Below are 18,205 nucleotides of genomic sequence, written 5' to 3'. Positions count from 1 at the left end.
TACATCCTCTTTGAATATTCATGAACAAGAGACACGCGTGCGAGGCTAAAATTTATGATGCGTAAAACCGAACATCTCGACACCCAAGAGCATTGAATCTACTTAAAAATATTCCAGTTTTGTCTCACTAATCATATTAAATGTTATTATTCAATACAAAAATAACAATCTCATTTCAGTAAATATAATTAATTTAATTTAAAAAATCTTTTAATATTTCTCATTCTCTCTAGTCACTTAATGACATTATTCTAGTTAAAGTATTTTTAAAAGTTTCCTGTTCTACTTTATATTATTATTATTATTAACATTGTGTCAAATAAGAAAAATAACTTTCGACACCGGTGAACACATGATAAATCGTCAACTCGCTAACAACATAATGAAAACACTTACCTGTGCATATTCGGCGCAAATGTCGATCGAGGACACATAGTTAACAACGTCTTCAATGGTCCAACGATTGACAGCTTGACCGTCGCCACAGGGCATATGGCCACAAAGTGAAGGACATCTTACTGGTGGTGGTGTACTTGGCCGTGGTGTTGCTTTTGGCTTTGGTGACACACTTCCTGATCTCTTCGTCTCCGTTCTTGGTCGTTTACGAGGAGCAAATCCACCGGGACTCGACAAATCAAGTGGACTCGTTACTCCAATGTCTCTTTTATTTGCACCTTTAATTGAATACTCCTTTAGAAATCATCTTTTTTTTCTTTATTAAAAAAAAATTTTTCATATAATGTTTAATGATAATAATAATTGATATTATTCAAAAAATCCTTTGATTTTACATTTACCTTTCAAATATGTTTCTAGCTCTGCGGCATTTTGCGCTGCATTTGCTGTTCGTACCATGTGCAACAATGCTTGTGTTGAAGACATATCCAACATAGGAGGAAACACAGGATTGCCAAAGAGACTATCTTGTTTCTGTTCTTTAGACTCTTTGCCTGAGAGTGGTAAAGTCGTTGGTACTGTTGATGGCTGTGGTGTACCAAGTGGTGCCATAAGACCAACAAAGGGCGTTGCAGCAGTTTTAAAAGCCGGAAATCGAGGATCGAATCCAGGAGGATAGCCGTTTCTCGTGGAACTAAAATAACTAAGAAAAATAAACTGAATTATAATGAATGAAAAATAGTGTACAACATTGAATAATAGTAGAAAAAAAAAATATTTTTTTATCATTTACACTAAAATAAGTAAAACATACTCGTTAGGATTTGCGTGGTTATATTTAGCAGCAAGACTTCTCATAAAATCGCTGTAATTTCTGCCCATCATCTGCTCCATGTGCTTAAGATGATGAGGCGCCGGTGGCCCTTCAGGTCCTCCAAGTGCAGCCGCATTTGGCGGCGTGCCTGGATGACTTGACGAAGAGGGTGTCACGCTTCTCGATGACGTTGAATTATTATCAGGTGTAAGTCGTTCCGTTTTAACCTGAAATAATAATAATCATCATATTAAAAGTTACATGATAAGAATTTACTTTTGGTATTTGATAATTTTCTAATTGAATAAAGTAAATTTCAAATGTTTGGAGCTTTTATTAATTATAAGAATGACATCAACAAAATATGTATCGCGACTTGCATCAATCATAGGCAACAGATTGCATCTTAGATATGGTAATGAAACTAACGTATGTCGCAAGACTTGATTCGTGAGCGTGACACTAAGAAGGACGAGAGTCAATTGCAAGAGAATAGAGTCTCTCTTTACTTCGTGGACATTTCGAGTGACACCAAGCGGTAAATCTCTTTCTCGCCTTAAAGAATTCTTCCTGACACGGTGAGAGGAACTGGTCGTTGTCTGGCTGCCATCAACTTCCACTGCCCACACTCTTAAATCTTTAAACGGTTTCCCCTCAAACGGGAATTGTATAAAATTAAATACACTTGACACTAGACTATGTTTGAACCTTGCTCACTTAAATGTATAAACAAATAACCCTCTTTTTATCTTCTTTCAACATTTTTGAGTCTACAAATGTAAGTATTTAATCAATTCTACATTCTTCACATCAACATCAAGTAATGCTAATAAAGATAAGGGGTTTATTTATTTTAGTAATGAAGAAAATATTTATTTTCAATTTTTTTTATTCCATTAAAGTTAAAAACAAACCTGAGTGGTATCAAGGCCGTTTTGATTCTGTCGTCTTCGTCCACGTGGGGGTCGGGGAGTTACTGCTCCTGATAAATGAGCGCCCTGAGGGCTGCTGCCCCTGGCGTCAATCGCTGTGTTGGCGGCCAGGATGTTCTCGTCCAAACTTTCAGTATGTCTTCCTAAATCAGCTGCTTCTACTCGTTCACCCCCACGTGGTATTGTTCCAGTAGATATGTTTTCACTTGACACTTCACCTGTAATATTAATATAATATTTTTAATAAATGAATATTTACATTAAAATATATTTTAATTTAAATACTGTTCTTGCGTAGATAACGAGAACAAAATAATGTCTTTTCAATTTAGTATGAAAGATAAAACAATGACTTTTTTATATTCATGACAATCTAAGAATTTGAGGTCACGTTTTGTTACGTGACATAAAAAGAATGAAGTATGAAAGATAAATAAAAAAAATATTGTGGTTAAGTGATAAAAGTGGAAAATTGTTAATTTTTTACAATGTATATTCTTGGAACTCAACTTTTCTCACGTGAATGATATAATGACTGATACCTTATCATTGCATTAATAACTAAAGTGCATTAAATAGTTTTTCCAAACCGGCTTTATCGTCTTAGATTAACTATAAAGAACAACCTTAATTAGTCAACGTTTTTATTGATAAAAATAACATTTTAGTAACTATCAATAATTAGTTATTGTAATTATAATTTGTCAAGAATCAATTAGTAATTATCGTTACATGAATAATGTATGATTTAAGTTTTATTTGAATATTCAGTTTACTTTCGTTCATTTACTAATGAAAGGAACTTTTTTCAGGAAATTTCGATAATAAAAAAACACTAAAATAATCAGTAAAAATGTAATACTAAATTTGATCAAAATTTCAGATCATGTTGTCAGTGATCAAGGTAATTGTTGAGGATACTTATTTCAAACATTGCTAAATAAAACTGACTGAATATATTCAACAGAGCTAATCGATATTATGGCAAGTGGAGAAGCAAATCGAGTGTCAGGACGTTTGCAGACAATATCGCCAATCGAAGGTTACTGACTATTTGATAATAATCTCAATGCGTCTTGATATCTATTGAGGTTTCTATTGTATTAAAAATTCTTCAGACGACCCAAGACCCTACTTTTGATATCTGAATCAAAATTTCAAGAAAAAAGACCTGATATCAAATAATAATAATAATTATAATAATGTATTATTCGATAAATAATTACTAAAACTGATTTATTTCGATATTTATGATTTTTTTTACACTTCGATATCTCAATAAAAATGTTTTCTCCGGCCAAATAAAAAAGTTAATGACTTTATCAAGCTGTTTGATAAAAATTTACGATTGGTGACAGATAAATTTATTTTATTTTTAAGTAAAAATATTTTTGTCTGTCTTATTCGTTCTCAGTAGTAAAATATCTCGTTATTGGATAATAAGATATCTCATCGTGTTATAGCCAACTATTTACGACGGTTTCATTTTGATAATCAGTTAGTTAGAGATTATTTACGAGTATAATGCCTATGTTAAGTGAATAAGTAGTTAAATCGCCGAATGATGATGACGATGATTATCCTGTAAAAGTCGAAGAGACATAAAACACCACAGGAGTTGTCTTAGCTAACGGTACAAAGTAACTGATACATCCTCTTTCATTACTTCCATGATTTCAAGTCATTATACTGACCAATAGAAAGTGTCATAATATTTATTATCAACTGAACAAAGTAAATCGAGAATTTTCTTCAATTGTCAGAAAAAGTTCACTTAAATATCAACCGAGAGACATGTACAGTAAATATCATCATTTCAGCCTTTTCCATCACATCGCAGTTATTTGCACGGACGGAAAAGCAGCCGTCATCACTAAAATGACACAGCTAAGAGGATCGTAAAACTTGAAGAAATAAGACCTTGTCCAGGAATCCAAGTTGTTGCAGGTGTTACTCATGACATTGCCTGAAGAGTTTACTGCGCGACAGTCACTTCATGCTACGAATAAAGTGAAAAGTGTCGCGGCATCTCATCCCTCAAAAAAAAAAAAAGAAAAAGAAAACCTATAAAATAAAAAATACATCTAACTTTGAAAGCTGCAAATAAAAATTATGCGCTTTGAAAAAAAATTCAACAAGAGAATAATTCTATAAAAAATTCTTCATACCTATGTCAAGTAATTATTCATCTTTATTTTTAGCTTCAATTAATTTAATTACACGTTATTTTAATTACGACACTTGAAAATTTTTCATTCTGATAATTATGATTAAAATGATGATAAAAAATATTTATGTCTTGTAATAATAAACAATGAAAATTTTATTAATACTTATTCGTAAAATATAATAACTTTTTAATAAAAGCAATCATTATCAATGCATTATTTCAAGAATAAATATAAAATATGGCTAATAATAAGTACTCTCTACTATGACTACCAGTGACATAAGTTACTTGAGGTTACAGAAAGGAAGAGGGAAATTAAAAGTTAAAAAAGTTGGAGCATTTGTTAACGATACGTGCTCTCGAGTTATTTCCTTTTGACACGTCGTTACGACATTTCACACCCGTTCAGTCTGTACGAGTAAACCAAAGCACTACTCTGGGTTCACTTGAACTGTTCCGGGATCTGTTTAAAGCAACCGTGATCGATGCTCGAGTTTGAGAAATCGCTCGAGTGAGACAAGAAGATAGAGAGAGGTACAGATGATCTCAAGAAATAGCGGATAGATCAAAGTTCGTGAACGATCTAAGCTTACCGACCATTCTCTTTCTCTCGTTATTCTATGTCGAGGGAAAGTTCACACTGGGATAGAATCACGTATGCGGTAGGTGATGTGCCTTTGCGGCTCGTTTACCCGAAAGCGTCGACGTTGATGATGCCGATGAGGGAGTCCTAATGTGTCTTGCAAGTCCATTCTCGTCCGCCAAAGGCCATTCAGACATTGCAATGCTGCTTTTATCCATACTTGTACGAATAAATCAATTCCGTATAGTTAAGAAAGAATATCAAGACTGAATTATTATCATTCTCTTGATGGATCATCAACTGAGGATACTCAAGCCAAATAACCCTATCTTATTTTACATTCATTTATTCCACTAAATTTTCATATTGCGTTATCTAATTGATACATTCAGATGACACAATATTTCTTTTCCATTTTAAAATAATTAAATTGGGAAAAAAAAACAATCCCATATGTTTAACTGTCAACTGTTATGTCGAAAAAAATGATAATTTTAATCCGATGTATTGCTTTCAATTTATAATGAGATTAAATTTACTGACTTGATTTCATCCATTAATGTACATTCTCTATGTTTGCTTAATTAAAAGTACAGTTCGTGGATATTATTTTTAATTTGTTTTTAACAGAACAAACCTCTGAATACGTTTAAGCTTTATCCGCCTCTAGAACTTTATGTTAGGTATTTTAACCTTTCAAATCAAGGGCTTACCTAACTAAACATGCGTGCTAGTATATTGTAAACTACCATCAACAGCAACTCGTTAATTACCTTGCTCGTTAGCTCCTGATAATTTTGCGTAAACAACTTATACCAACGATTTTTCGTTCTCTTTTCTTTATTCTTTGTGTTCTCTGCCCTTCCTCTTCATAATAGCCGCGGGTGAGTGCTTATAAAAAAAAAAAATATCCCAAAAATAATGCGCACACGTTAACGCGTTTGATGGGTTGAATGGCGGTCGTATATTACGCACAGTAAGATTGTTGTAAAACAACCAAGAGAAAGATTATTTTGCCTGCGGCTGATTTGTTCGATGATTATGAGGGATGAGTGGTCAGTTGTCGACATTTTCATGTGTTATAAATGTACACATACTCAGGTATGAAATAAACTAAAAGCATTGACCTATGAGGTCATTATTGAAAAAATAAATTCTCATCTATGACCTCGAATTACCTTTATAATGAAATAAATTAAATGATATTTCATTCAGGTATAATATGATGAACGAAATTAAAATAATCATTTTAAATATCATATCATGTAGGATGAAAATTGAAAGTTGAAAAACCACCATGTTAAATTATGTAAAAAAAATTCAACCTACTCACAGTGTGACCATTGAAATGTCACCTGTCCAAACACCTGTCCCTCTACTGTACCATTGAAAGATTAACCAAAAAATGTCCTCGAAATATTTCTCGCTTTTAATCAATAAATTTGCTTTAATCTTAATTGTCTCAATAATTAATTAATGTATTTTCGAAGATACAAATGAAAAATTTCAAGTGTTGATTCATCTTAGTGAATAAATTATAAATATTGGAAGAAAACAAAATTTAATAAAATGTTTTCTTCAACAAGAAGTTTAGTTTGTTCGTCATTCACCACTGTATTACACTGTAAATTTGCTACAAGTTATATGTCTGTCCAGCAATTCCATACAGGCCATTAAGCGCACGTGGGTTATGCCTGTTTTAACTGGAAAATTGTAAGTACCTGAAGATACACCATTATTAGCCAAGATGTTAAAGCAAGATTGGTGATGCTCACTTAATAATGATCACGAGCAGTGCACACTGTTGAGTATAGAACAAGGTCTTGAATATTTACTCACTGACATTTGATGCTATTGGAGTTCATGAAAATGTGATCAAAGGAAAAGGGAAATAATGGTGATTTGTATTTGCAAAAATATGCATGATACAAAAATGAATAGAAACAGCCGAGAAAACAATAATACTAATGGCAATAGTCACGTAAGATAGCTATAAATGTTATACATATGATGTGAAGTTCATATATCTCACATATAAACGTGTTCCTGATTACTGGTTGAGAGCAGTCGATAGGCGTCGGGGCCGCGCCTTGAAGTTTGCCAGTGAAGGTCGTATGACGACTCTGCACGATTGTGCGTCCTATTAGGTGAGGTAGAAAGAGACTTTGTATGTGCTACTAGCAAAGTAAAACGAACACGTTCTGTACGTGTTCAACTTAACACCGGAATGCTCTGATGCTTGTGCGCCGACGCATTCCTGCAACTAATTAAATCCTATTGTAAAGTCGTAGCAAGAAGGGGACGAGGTCCTTCGTGGGCGACTGACACATCGGCACTCTTTTCAATTCATTTTTTCTATCTTTTTTTTCAACTGACAATGATCATTCTTTTGCCAACTCGTTATCTTGTCTTTGTCGGTGGTAAATAGTTACGTGAAAACAAAAAATCATTTTTTAGAAGAAAAAAAAAGTACCAAAGAACACAACATCTTTTGTCTAGGTACGTCAGCCAATTTCTTTAATATTAACGAATGGCTAGAGGTTGGACAATTTTGCCAAGTAAAAAGTCAGAAAGAAAAGTTGACAGGTACATAAATACATGACGTGGCTATTGCAATCATCATGAAAATTTACTATATGAGCAAAACTTGAAATATACTTTTAAAAATTATCCAATTTACCCTGTCAACTATATTGAATATTTTTGTTTTTTGTTGAACTTTATTTTTGAATAAATAGCACAAATTTTAAATTAAATAATTACCAATATAAAAAATGATCACTATTAAAAACACATACTAAATTTAAAATGCGCCCTTGGCTACAAATTACGAAAGAAATTCTAGATTTTAAATACATTTTGAATTTATCTATTAACCTACTGACATCTGAAGAATTCTGACATTAATCATCATCACTCTCTGGTTATACGTTTGCCATCATAGTGTACTGATCTAGATTCCATAATACCATCTAGATAATGAGTTTACTTGGATGGAATTCCAATAAAGCAATTTACGAACCTTCTTCTTTGTATTTTTATGTTCATTCATTCAATCAAAAATAGAAGCAAGGACATTTACCTGATGCAATATCAGTTAACAATTCAAATATCTATTGGTAGAATGAGCAAATAGATGATAAACTTTTTATTGATACTTATAACATATCTCTAAAAACATTTATAGATATGAAAAATAGAGAGAAAAAAAAATAACTATGCAAGTCACAGGTGTAAAGGTGACTTTGAGGTCGATGTCAAGACCGCAAGAAGTCACCTGCGGCGTGACTAGTTTGTTGCTTGCTATCATATACAACCGCCATCGTCATCGTTGCTAATGCATTGCAATCTACACAGGTCAGTTCTCTATTTTCGCTACCAAATGGATAAAATAATCTCACAAGAAAATTATGTTGACAACAAATGGTATGTCTATCCAATAATTTCCTCCAAATATTCTCACCAAAATTTTCAAATGTAATTGAAAGAAAGATAGATTAAGTTGTTCTAATTAATGAGAATGCAATGAATACAGTTCCATTTGGTAGTTTTAGAAGGGATTATTCAGCCAACCCATAGATTTCTTCAGCTCTTAAAGCTTGGATAAACTTAAATTAACTACTTGTTGTAATGTTGTACAGAATTACTAGCTGGAACAAAAATCAACGCTTAAAGAATTGAGGACCATGCATAATCATCCGTATAATTGAACTTCCGTGTGGATGTTGATGAAACTTTTATATATTTACTGATCGAATTGTTTTTTGTTGAATTTTTTATGAAACCAGTCCACAAGATCAATGACTGATGTTTACGATCAGAAAAGTTTGTTTTTATCATGCAATTAGTTCATTGCCCTTGGCTACCAAATCTTACTCAACGTGGCGTCTCGTTTATAAATATACCTGGTCGCATCATCAAGATTATATTATCCATCAAAAATGGTAATAAAATCGTTTAATCACCTTTTATTGATTACTTGTCTTCTTTTTCTGGATGAATATTCAATTGTTCTTATTATTTAAAACTAAAACCTATCATTTTGATAAGAATTTCAGTATTATTTATTTGTAAAAGAATTAAAAATATCTCTCTATAAATTTAATGATGAAGAGAAATTCAACAGCTTGTCTGTAATAATCCGAGGTAATAAAATGTTAATTGAGAACTGTTGATTGTGTTATCTATTTTAAGAAAATTTAGCTTATCATGATGACTATTTTTGATAATAATAATTCTATAATTGTTTCAGAATAAAAGGCTATTAAAATAAAATCAAAAGAAGTAATGTAGGTTATAAGAATAATTTACGTTTCTAAAGTTTTCAATTTAGTTGAATTTCTTTCACTTTAACTGCGTTGGCACGCGTGAACTAGCGAAACATCCTGATATGGTCATGCTCTCGAGATGCAAATGAGGTTTACACTCCAACTACCTACTGGCTAACGCATACAACTTGAACGAATCGAAAGCCCCGAGCAATTAAATTCTCATTGCAAGTCGGACATGTGGATACATATGTCTGATGTTATGGTCATGACCATCTCGACCTCTAGATCATTGATATCATTTGCACATGTGACAAATTGTCACATAAAGTCATATGTCTAAATCTTGGGTAATTATTTATCTTTTAATTTATGATATTATTACTTGGAATTAATTATCTAAACTCTATCTAATTTGTATAAAGTGTGGAATTAAGAAGACATTAAACTCTGAGAACTTACTTTGATGATTATATCTCTATTTTGTAGTAGAAATCCGGTTTTCAACGGTTCTTATGCATAAACATATGTATTTACTACGATTTAAAGAGCCCAGCATTAATTAATATAAAGTAATAAAAATTTTTAGAAACCTACCTATATGATTAAATCATCATCAAAAATTTCCCCAAATCATTAGAAAAATACCACCTATGATATCAATCATTCTAGTGTTCGAAATCAAAATTATTTTTTGTAATACCCAAAATGTCAAAAAAAAAATATATCCACATGTTATTTGCGTAGTAAATTACCATGTTATCTCACTTGAATAATTAAATGACGAATAGTAGTGTCTTGATAGATGTGACAATGTATGAATGGATTAATTGCTGTATCTAACAGCAATGATATTTTATGAGATTTACATCTTCATAAAATCTAATGTCGTGGATTCAATCAAATTGAAAAGTAGATTACGTAAGAATATAATTTATCTCAGCAGTTACTCAGTGTACCTTAAGGCTTTTTAATAATAAACCAAATGTGTGTATGTGTTTGAGTGTAGAGTAGCATTTGAAGAGTTTGATGGTAAAATTATTCAGTTATTAGTGTAGATAATAGGTGAATGCTTAAAGCGTTATTTTATATGAGAAAAGTACCAGCAAATAGAGCAAACCAGAGTGGAAGTGCGTTTGAAAACGCAAAAGGTTATTGCTTCTATAAATCGACGTTCTAGCTCTTGCCGCTGTACGTGACGATTGCTCCAGGGCATCTCTTTCTCTTCTCGAGCCTCTGATGCATTCAAGCGTTTCGCGCGCCGCTTGCACCACTTTGTTAGAAAAAAAATAATTGCGCGAGTGCATTGGTCAGGTCATTCTTTGGCTTCATAATTGCCTTGAGAGAAAGAGATAGAAATAAAATTGAAATCGAAGAGCAAGCAACAGTACCAGCAGCACCAACAGAGTCTAGCTTAATTACACCATTGATTCATGGGAATATTACATTCAGAGTGTTCTCTTTCAGAGCATATTCTTGCTCGTTTATTTGCAAGATTGAGACTTTATGTTGATGAAAAGAAACGCGGAAAGTTGAACATACTAAAAGATTATTCGTTAATAAATCCTCCTTGAAAAGAGTAACAATCCCTTGAGGAATTATGCCATTATCTCATCATTATTAAAATAATGATTTCTATTGATACTATTATTACTACAGTTATTGCACGTTACTAAAAAGAATATATCACTCTATAGTGAAAGTGTCAGTACCTCAACGTTAAGTTTTGCTGGGTTCTGCTTGACATTAAATCATTAACATTGTCACTTGCTTACCTGAAACACACAAAGAAAACAAAATATTAAATGAAAGCTTGACATTAACGAGACAATAAAGTCAAAAGTACAATTTACGATTGAATATATTTACATCTTGGTGATATTTATCTCTTAGAAAAAGCTTTAACTTAAATAATAATAGATAAAAATAATGACTTTTAATATTTTACAATGTACTTTTTCTTCATTTTTCTTCTCTGCTATAGTACTGAAGATGAAAATGTTGTGAAGGCGTTTATATATATATATGCACCTGGATGTTACTGATGGTTAACGCGGGACGCTCTTTGAGCTGGATAATGACTATTTTATAGATTCATAACGCAACTTATTAAGAAATTCATGAGACCCAAGATATCTTTCTTTTCTCTCTTCCTTATACACTTGTCATCGTTGATGCTCATAAAATGGTACTTAAAGTGGGTGGAAGGTCAAAGAGGTCAAACTTACACACTACACGTGAAATAGAAAAGAAAGGTCGAGTGACATGAATGATGACGTGTAATCGTACGTTCACGTGGGCCGGACACAATGAAAGGGTGCGGCTTCACCTTTGACTTCGCCCCGGGTCAAGACCTATACCTTTTTCTTCTTCTATCTTCTCCTCAGTTTTCATCTACCTCTTATAACCTACGTTCTGCTATCATTGTACCCAAGACACTTTGCTTCTCTGCCCACATACCACCGCCAACACACTAATTATTTAGGAATTTCAATCTTCAGAAAAATATCTAACAAAAAATCAGTCCTCAAGATAACAAAAGTCTTACTAATGACGTCAAGTCGTTTCACTAAAAATTTCAAGAATTTTCCCTTTATTATTTCACTGAATAAGTCTTTTTAACTGTAAATGTAAAGATGAAAGCCATGAATATCATCATACTTTCTAAAAGAAAAGTCATTTATTGATGTTTTACCATAAAATTAATTCTTATTACAAGTCTTAACCGCCAAACTTTATGTCAATTTTTTATAAATCTCTTTATCTTAGATTAGTTGGTTGATTGAACCCCATCAAACCTCAGGTATATGTATTCTAAACGAGTGTCCACTAAAGCTCATGTGACTGTGAACGCCCACACCATCTCATATCTTAAGGATAAAGACATTTACGACAATCCTTGCACCAACCATCTACACCACCTACTTATATATTCCTCGGATAATCTAACCCCTTCTTGCAACATTTTACTTGCCATTTCTTTTTATAATCATTGAGACATATTCAATATTTTTGTACACATTATCATTCCAACATTCAAAACCACTTAATCTCTAAGTTAGATAAAATAAAAAAATAGTTTTTTACCTCTTCAAATTATAACGGTAAATGTATTGATTATTTTATTCATAATTATTTTAAAGTCAAAATGGAAAATGATTTATTTTCTACAGTAAAATAATACTAGTAAACGTTAAAAAAGTAGTCAATGTCTTAAGCAAATGCTGACGTGACTCTCAATCAACTCTAGACACAGGTCATTGTTCAAGGGTCAAATAACGTTCTCTGACAGTCTTTTGTTCTCACTTTCTCGAGAATAAATGAGTCACACAAAGGTGTTGATTTTTCCTACTGCAGTTGTATAATCATAACAGAATAACATATGCCTACGATAATAAAATAAAAAAGTAATAAAAATAAAAATTTTAAAAATAGCTGAATTATTTTATAGATCAAAAAAAAAATGAATGAATTATTTGGCTTGCATTGACAAGTTGAATCGCCATGGAGCTTTATATAAAAACATGTATAATCGTAACAAGTTCTCCATAAGGCAATGGAATGTGCTCAGCTGTTCTTGTCAGTATCACGATGGACAGCTTTGTCTTTACAAACTGACATTTCGGACCTAAGACTTTTCGTCTTACAAACACTCTCCACTCGTTTCGTGACAAATCCGTCGACTCTTTGACTCTTTTAAGAACTAAAACGAGTGGGCGATTTGCTTGACAATTTGAATTCTTCATTTCTCTTTATACGCGTGCCACAGGCGTTTTCTGACTATTCAGAATGAGACTATGAGATTAATTGCAAATGAGAATACCTATATGATTTTAATTTTTTTTCACCGCTGATTTAAATAAAGAATTTTGACACTTTGAGATATAGTTAAAAATGATAGATTGAAAAATAATGGTTGCCTCTAGCGAATAATAAATTTTTATTTGATATCTAAAATGATTTTCAATACACAACAAGTTATACACTATAAGATACCACGTGGTATTTTCATTGGAAGAGTTATTTATTCATAGTCTCAATGAGACGCGCGGGAGCCACCGATAATTGATGACCACGCGATAAATGGACACGACTGCCTCATTAATCCATCGATGTCTGCCAGCGGCTCCAAGAAGGCCGATACACAGGAACAAGTCTTCTTGTCGCCGCCTTCGAGAATCAAGTAGTGTATATCACAATGAACGACTTCACAGCAATCGCAATTTAACGAATTCTCTCAGCTAAATGGACAATTACTTCTTATCTCAATATTTTAATCATTCATTATATTCATTATTTTTCGTATCAGCGAGATCACTTTTTCTTTCTAATCCTTTTACTTTCATTATCATAATGAATTCTCATCAAATATTATCATCTATTTAACAACTTCTTTTTGCTTAATCATCTTCTTTTTTTGTATTTTCATTTTAAATATCAATATGTATATATCATGTAAAGAGTGAGAGAATTAAATATTCCACCTGGACCATAATATTTTTCTTTCTCACTATTTTTCTTAGCCTTTAATAACATTCAAGTTTTTAATTTTTTTCTTATACTCCTTGACTTCTTTTTTCTTCTTCTATTCAAATATTTACCAGATATATCTTAATTTCCTTTAGAATCAATTATCTAAAATATGATTGATCAAATAGCTCCAACTAATCAATGTCTAACATTGAACTGTCAAAGAGAGGCTACTGAATGACGACACACTATCCACAATGTCACATAAAATGGAGTATATAATTTTGGAGGATGAAGAAATTCGTGATCTTTAGGCGGACTTAAAAACGTCATTGCGTCCGGGTGGCCATGAAGAAGAGAAACATTGGCTTTGCCATGAAGCACCTGCCTGGGTCATTAGGTATAAACGTCAGGTAGAGATCTGGAAGTTCGCGGTCGTCTCGTCTACATCAGAAGAGTATATACGAGGACGTTGAAGAAAGAAGAGAAGAAGGGAAGAAGGAGGGACCCGTCACGAACGCCAGGCTAATTGTCCCGGAGATTGTTCCTGCAACCGTTCCACTCGTGCTGCTGCTGTAGCTACTTTTGCTGCTTCTTCGTTCTTCACTCCTGTCCATTGCTTTTCAACTTATTGCAATGTAACTGACGGCTTCAAGACACGCAAATTTTACACTAAAATATTTCGTTTAAATGAAAATAATCTTTTTATTTGCTTTTATTTTTATCACACACCAACTTGGCTTCTTTTAATGTGACTTAAATATATATATTTTTTTTTAATTAATTCATTAATAATACACCAAGTTATCATTGTTGAAAGTTTATGTTTAATTTCTTGATTCACAATATAAAATAAATAATATTGAATCATAGTTAAAAAAAGTATGAACTAAATTATTTGTTCATTATTAGCTAAATTATCAAAGGTCACCTAAATTAAAGACAAGTGTTTTGCAATAATTATTGCTTCAGCTGTTTAATTCTTGTGATAATAAATTCATGATGTTTCTCGACTCTTGGCAGGTATATAACAGGTGAGACAGATACCTTACAGTTGACTGAAAAAGAAAGCTATGTTCAATCGAGAGACAGATGCGGAGCGAACGCGACGAATCGAGATTTCCTCATGACAGTCATGACATTCGTGTCCCGCAAGCCACGACCAATCAAGATTTATGGGTTGACAATTCGATTTATCCCTTTAACAATCATTTTGATACTCATGTCTCACCTATCTACAACTTTTATTTCCGCCAATAAATTACTTATATGATGAAAAATGCCATTTTTTATAATATCAAATGTGATATTATTTTATTTTCAACAGTGAAGAATAATTTTGGATAAAATAAAGTAAATCCAACACTAATGATTGAATGGTACAAGAAACTCTTTGGTTTTCACCATTTTGCTAATGAAAATTCCACTTGCAGGGCGTGTACATTATAAGCACATTAATTATTTGATTTTATAGTGGGTAACGTGCGATGATGGTAGTTGCAACGTGGACTGTACTAATTAACCGTGGAATGCAGTATCTAGATTGAAATCTGGGTGACCCGACGCCCTGAGGCCATCACCTCTTGGTTCACCCGCGGGCCTCTGAGGTCCAGTTGCTCCAACCGCTTGTCGTACCACAACATGCAGGTCCGCAGGTAAAACGCGAATTATAAAGTAAAGAAATAAAAAATTAAGAAGATAGAGAATAAGAAAAGTCTGCAACTGTAGATCAGCACCCGTATATACTTATTCTCTTCTACTTCTTCTTCTTCTTCTTCTTCACCTCTTTTTCTTATCCTCATACTACCTTTCATCTTTATTCCTAAGTCTCTAGTGCAGCTTCAAGCTTCTGCACACTCATCTTTGAGTTATTATCGCGCGAGCAGGGGGCACTATAACTTCGATCAGGCTCCAAGAGCTCCTGATCAAAAGAGAAAATAATAACGATAATAATGATGCGATGAGAGTTATTGTTGAAGATATAAAATATAAGGAATATAGATATTTTTTTTATTTTATTTATTATCGTGATACTTGGAAGTGTTGAAATAATAAATATTAAATATCAGAAAGAAATTAAAATGCAGTTAAAAATAAAGAATAATTATTCTTATAAATGTTAATGAAATCTGATGATGTGTTAAAAACAAAATCCAATAAGAGTAACGATATTTTAAATGTACATCATCTTTTACACACAAGTTATGCCAATGACTCGATAATGTCGCGACAAATTTTACACGAATGTTGTAGGAGAAGTAATCAAGGTTTTTATTGGTGGGACGAGAAATCAAAGAGAAACGTGTAGGCGATGTGGCAACGACCTTGTTTCCTTTCTACATTAAAATGTTTCCAGACGTCAATAGATCAATCGATGAATTTAATGATAGTACAAATAGATATGATTGATAATTATATACATACTAATTAATATAACGATCGATATTCTATAAATACTAATATATGTACAGAAGTTGAATATATCGAGTGTCCATATACATATGTTAAAATATTCATTGGAATCTTATCATTGACACTTTACTTTACTATCTATAAACTAATTTTCATTTCATTCCTAGTCTTTCCCTTCACATACATTCCTTTTTTTCACCAACTAGTTGATGATTTGGCTGGTATATCGCGTAAACATGAAGCTCATCGAGAGATCCCGATCAACGATCACTAACCGGTTTCTACTTTAATCAAGTATCGATCGATCGAGATGGATCGATGGACCATTTTAGCACGGCTCGCGTTGATCGTCGTCTCGCTTCGTCGACTTTAGCACCGCCTTCCTATGAATTACGTTAACGTCTCCAAGTCATCTTACGTTTATTATCAAATCTTATTTTATAATCAAATGTTTTCAAATAAAATTATCGTGTAAAATGAAATTAATTTTTATCTAATTAAATCATGGAATCGTTGATAATGAATTTCAATTTTCTACGGTTTGAAAAATTAATAATACAAACAAACAGTTTAATAAGAAATGATCTTGTATGATAAGTAGATAAAAAGAGTAAGACGATTCGTAGGATGTGGCGTACAGGTCAAGTTACGCGTTGGTTTGCTTTACAAATCATTTCCTTTCCTACATCACAGTGACTGTTCTAAGCATTTACATGATTTCAATGTGCAGACTATGCAAATTTAAATTTGTTGAGTAAGCCAATCTTTGGTCAGATAAAACACAATTTATACGAGAAATAAATGAAGAATAAACTTCTACAGAAATGAGATCGGAATTAGTTGTAGCAAAATTTTGTCACATAATTCACGCAAAAACCACATGGATCATTACATTATATACGTGCTCGATCAAGCTTGGAGTGAAAATTTCTGTGGTCAATTGACGGTAACTGCGTGCCAAGGAGTTTTATGTCCCGCCTACTGAGCACACATACGAATGTATAACTTAAGTATCTGTAGATTGGCAAAAAAAAAAAAAAAGGTTAAAAGAAGAAGAAGAAGATGAAGAAGAATAAAAAATAATAGTAGTAGAGAAAGAAGATCAATGAAAAACAAAAAAAAAAACAACCTGTGTGTGTGTGTGTGTAAGTAAAATTTTACAGTAACATTTCTTGTCGTAAACGTCACGTATCTTAAGCTAAGAAGTATTCCACTTGTCTTAATATACCTGATTCTAGACTACAAGCAATCGGAAGCATCCAAGACTTTATCAGAGACTAGACGGTGAATCGTAAAAGCATCTACTACTGGCGTCGTTCACGAAAATGGCTAACGATTTGATGTCGATACGAGCAATCGTCTGGGGACCGGGTGCGGTCACAGAATGTGATTAAGAGAGAACGTAGCGCTCGTAATGCCACTCTAAAGAGCCCGTACCTGTCCACGACCGGATAATACCTGAAAACATGTCTCTATCGCCAAGAGAATCTTCGTTTGTGGGTATAACGCCTTCACATAAACCCAACATTTTATCCCTCTGTGACCAAGACGGTTTTACAGTCTTTCTATACTTACGACTCTTGGACGTTAGTTTCATGAGCTTACATAGATTTGAATTCATGTAAAATATAGACTATCTATTTCCTTATATTTTTCTTTTGCTCTGCTTTATTCAATAATTTATCTTATTATGAGATTAAGTTTATTGCATAATTTTAAATTACTCTAATCTTTATATTATTATGATTAATTATTGTTTTACAAAATAATTTGTTAAAATGAGTATGATTGTTAATATTTTTTAGTAAAATTATATTGTATTGGAATATAATATGTAATTTTGTTGGAAAATGAATAATTTTACAGCATTTATTTATATAATATATTAATAAATGCATAAAATTTTTCTGAAGGAGAAAAAAAATAAGAAGGATGTCTGAAGAAATGCCTGCTTAGCAAACTTATTGAACTTATCGATATTCTATCGACGTACCGTCGGGGTCATCACACCTGAAATCAGCATTAGACTCAAGTGTTTCATTGACAATAATGCGTATATTTATAAACATTCGTTAATAAACTCACCAGTTTGATGAAACTTTTGAGATATTTACAATTACAGTAGAAATTGATTCTTTTGAATGATTATTGATAAAACTT

General features: G+C 32.5%; 1 protein-coding gene across 4 annotated transcripts in view; it reads right to left on the bottom strand.

Moving 5' to 3' along the window:
* The window catches only part of LOC118074150 (nascent polypeptide-associated complex subunit alpha, muscle-specific form-like), an 85,421-nt gene that overhangs the window by 27,043 nt on the left and 40,173 nt on the right, over positions 1 to 18,205 (bottom strand). For all 4 annotated transcript variants that reach the window (XM_035095119.1, XM_035095120.1, XM_035095121.1 and 1 more), the window contains 4 exons: positions 2,125 to 2,360; positions 1,211 to 1,437; positions 798 to 1,099; positions 397 to 674 (listed from right to left, as the gene is read on the bottom strand). In XM_035095119.1, coding sequence (XP_034951010.1) covers positions 397 to 674; positions 798 to 1,099; positions 1,211 to 1,437; positions 2,125 to 2,360 — 1,043 coding nt within the window. The remainder of the gene's footprint in view (positions 1 to 396; positions 675 to 797; positions 1,100 to 1,210; positions 1,438 to 2,124; positions 2,361 to 18,205) is intronic.

This window comes from Chelonus insularis, unplaced genomic scaffold (assembly GCF_013357705.1).
Source record: "Chelonus insularis isolate UGA/USDA-ARS -01 unplaced genomic scaffold, ASM1335770v1 contig_131_pilon, whole genome shotgun sequence".
Taxonomy (NCBI): domain Eukaryota; kingdom Metazoa; phylum Arthropoda; class Insecta; order Hymenoptera; family Braconidae; genus Chelonus; species Chelonus insularis.
Note: the sequence above shows the minus strand (reverse complement) of the source record. Positions and strands in the feature narration are given on the sequence as shown.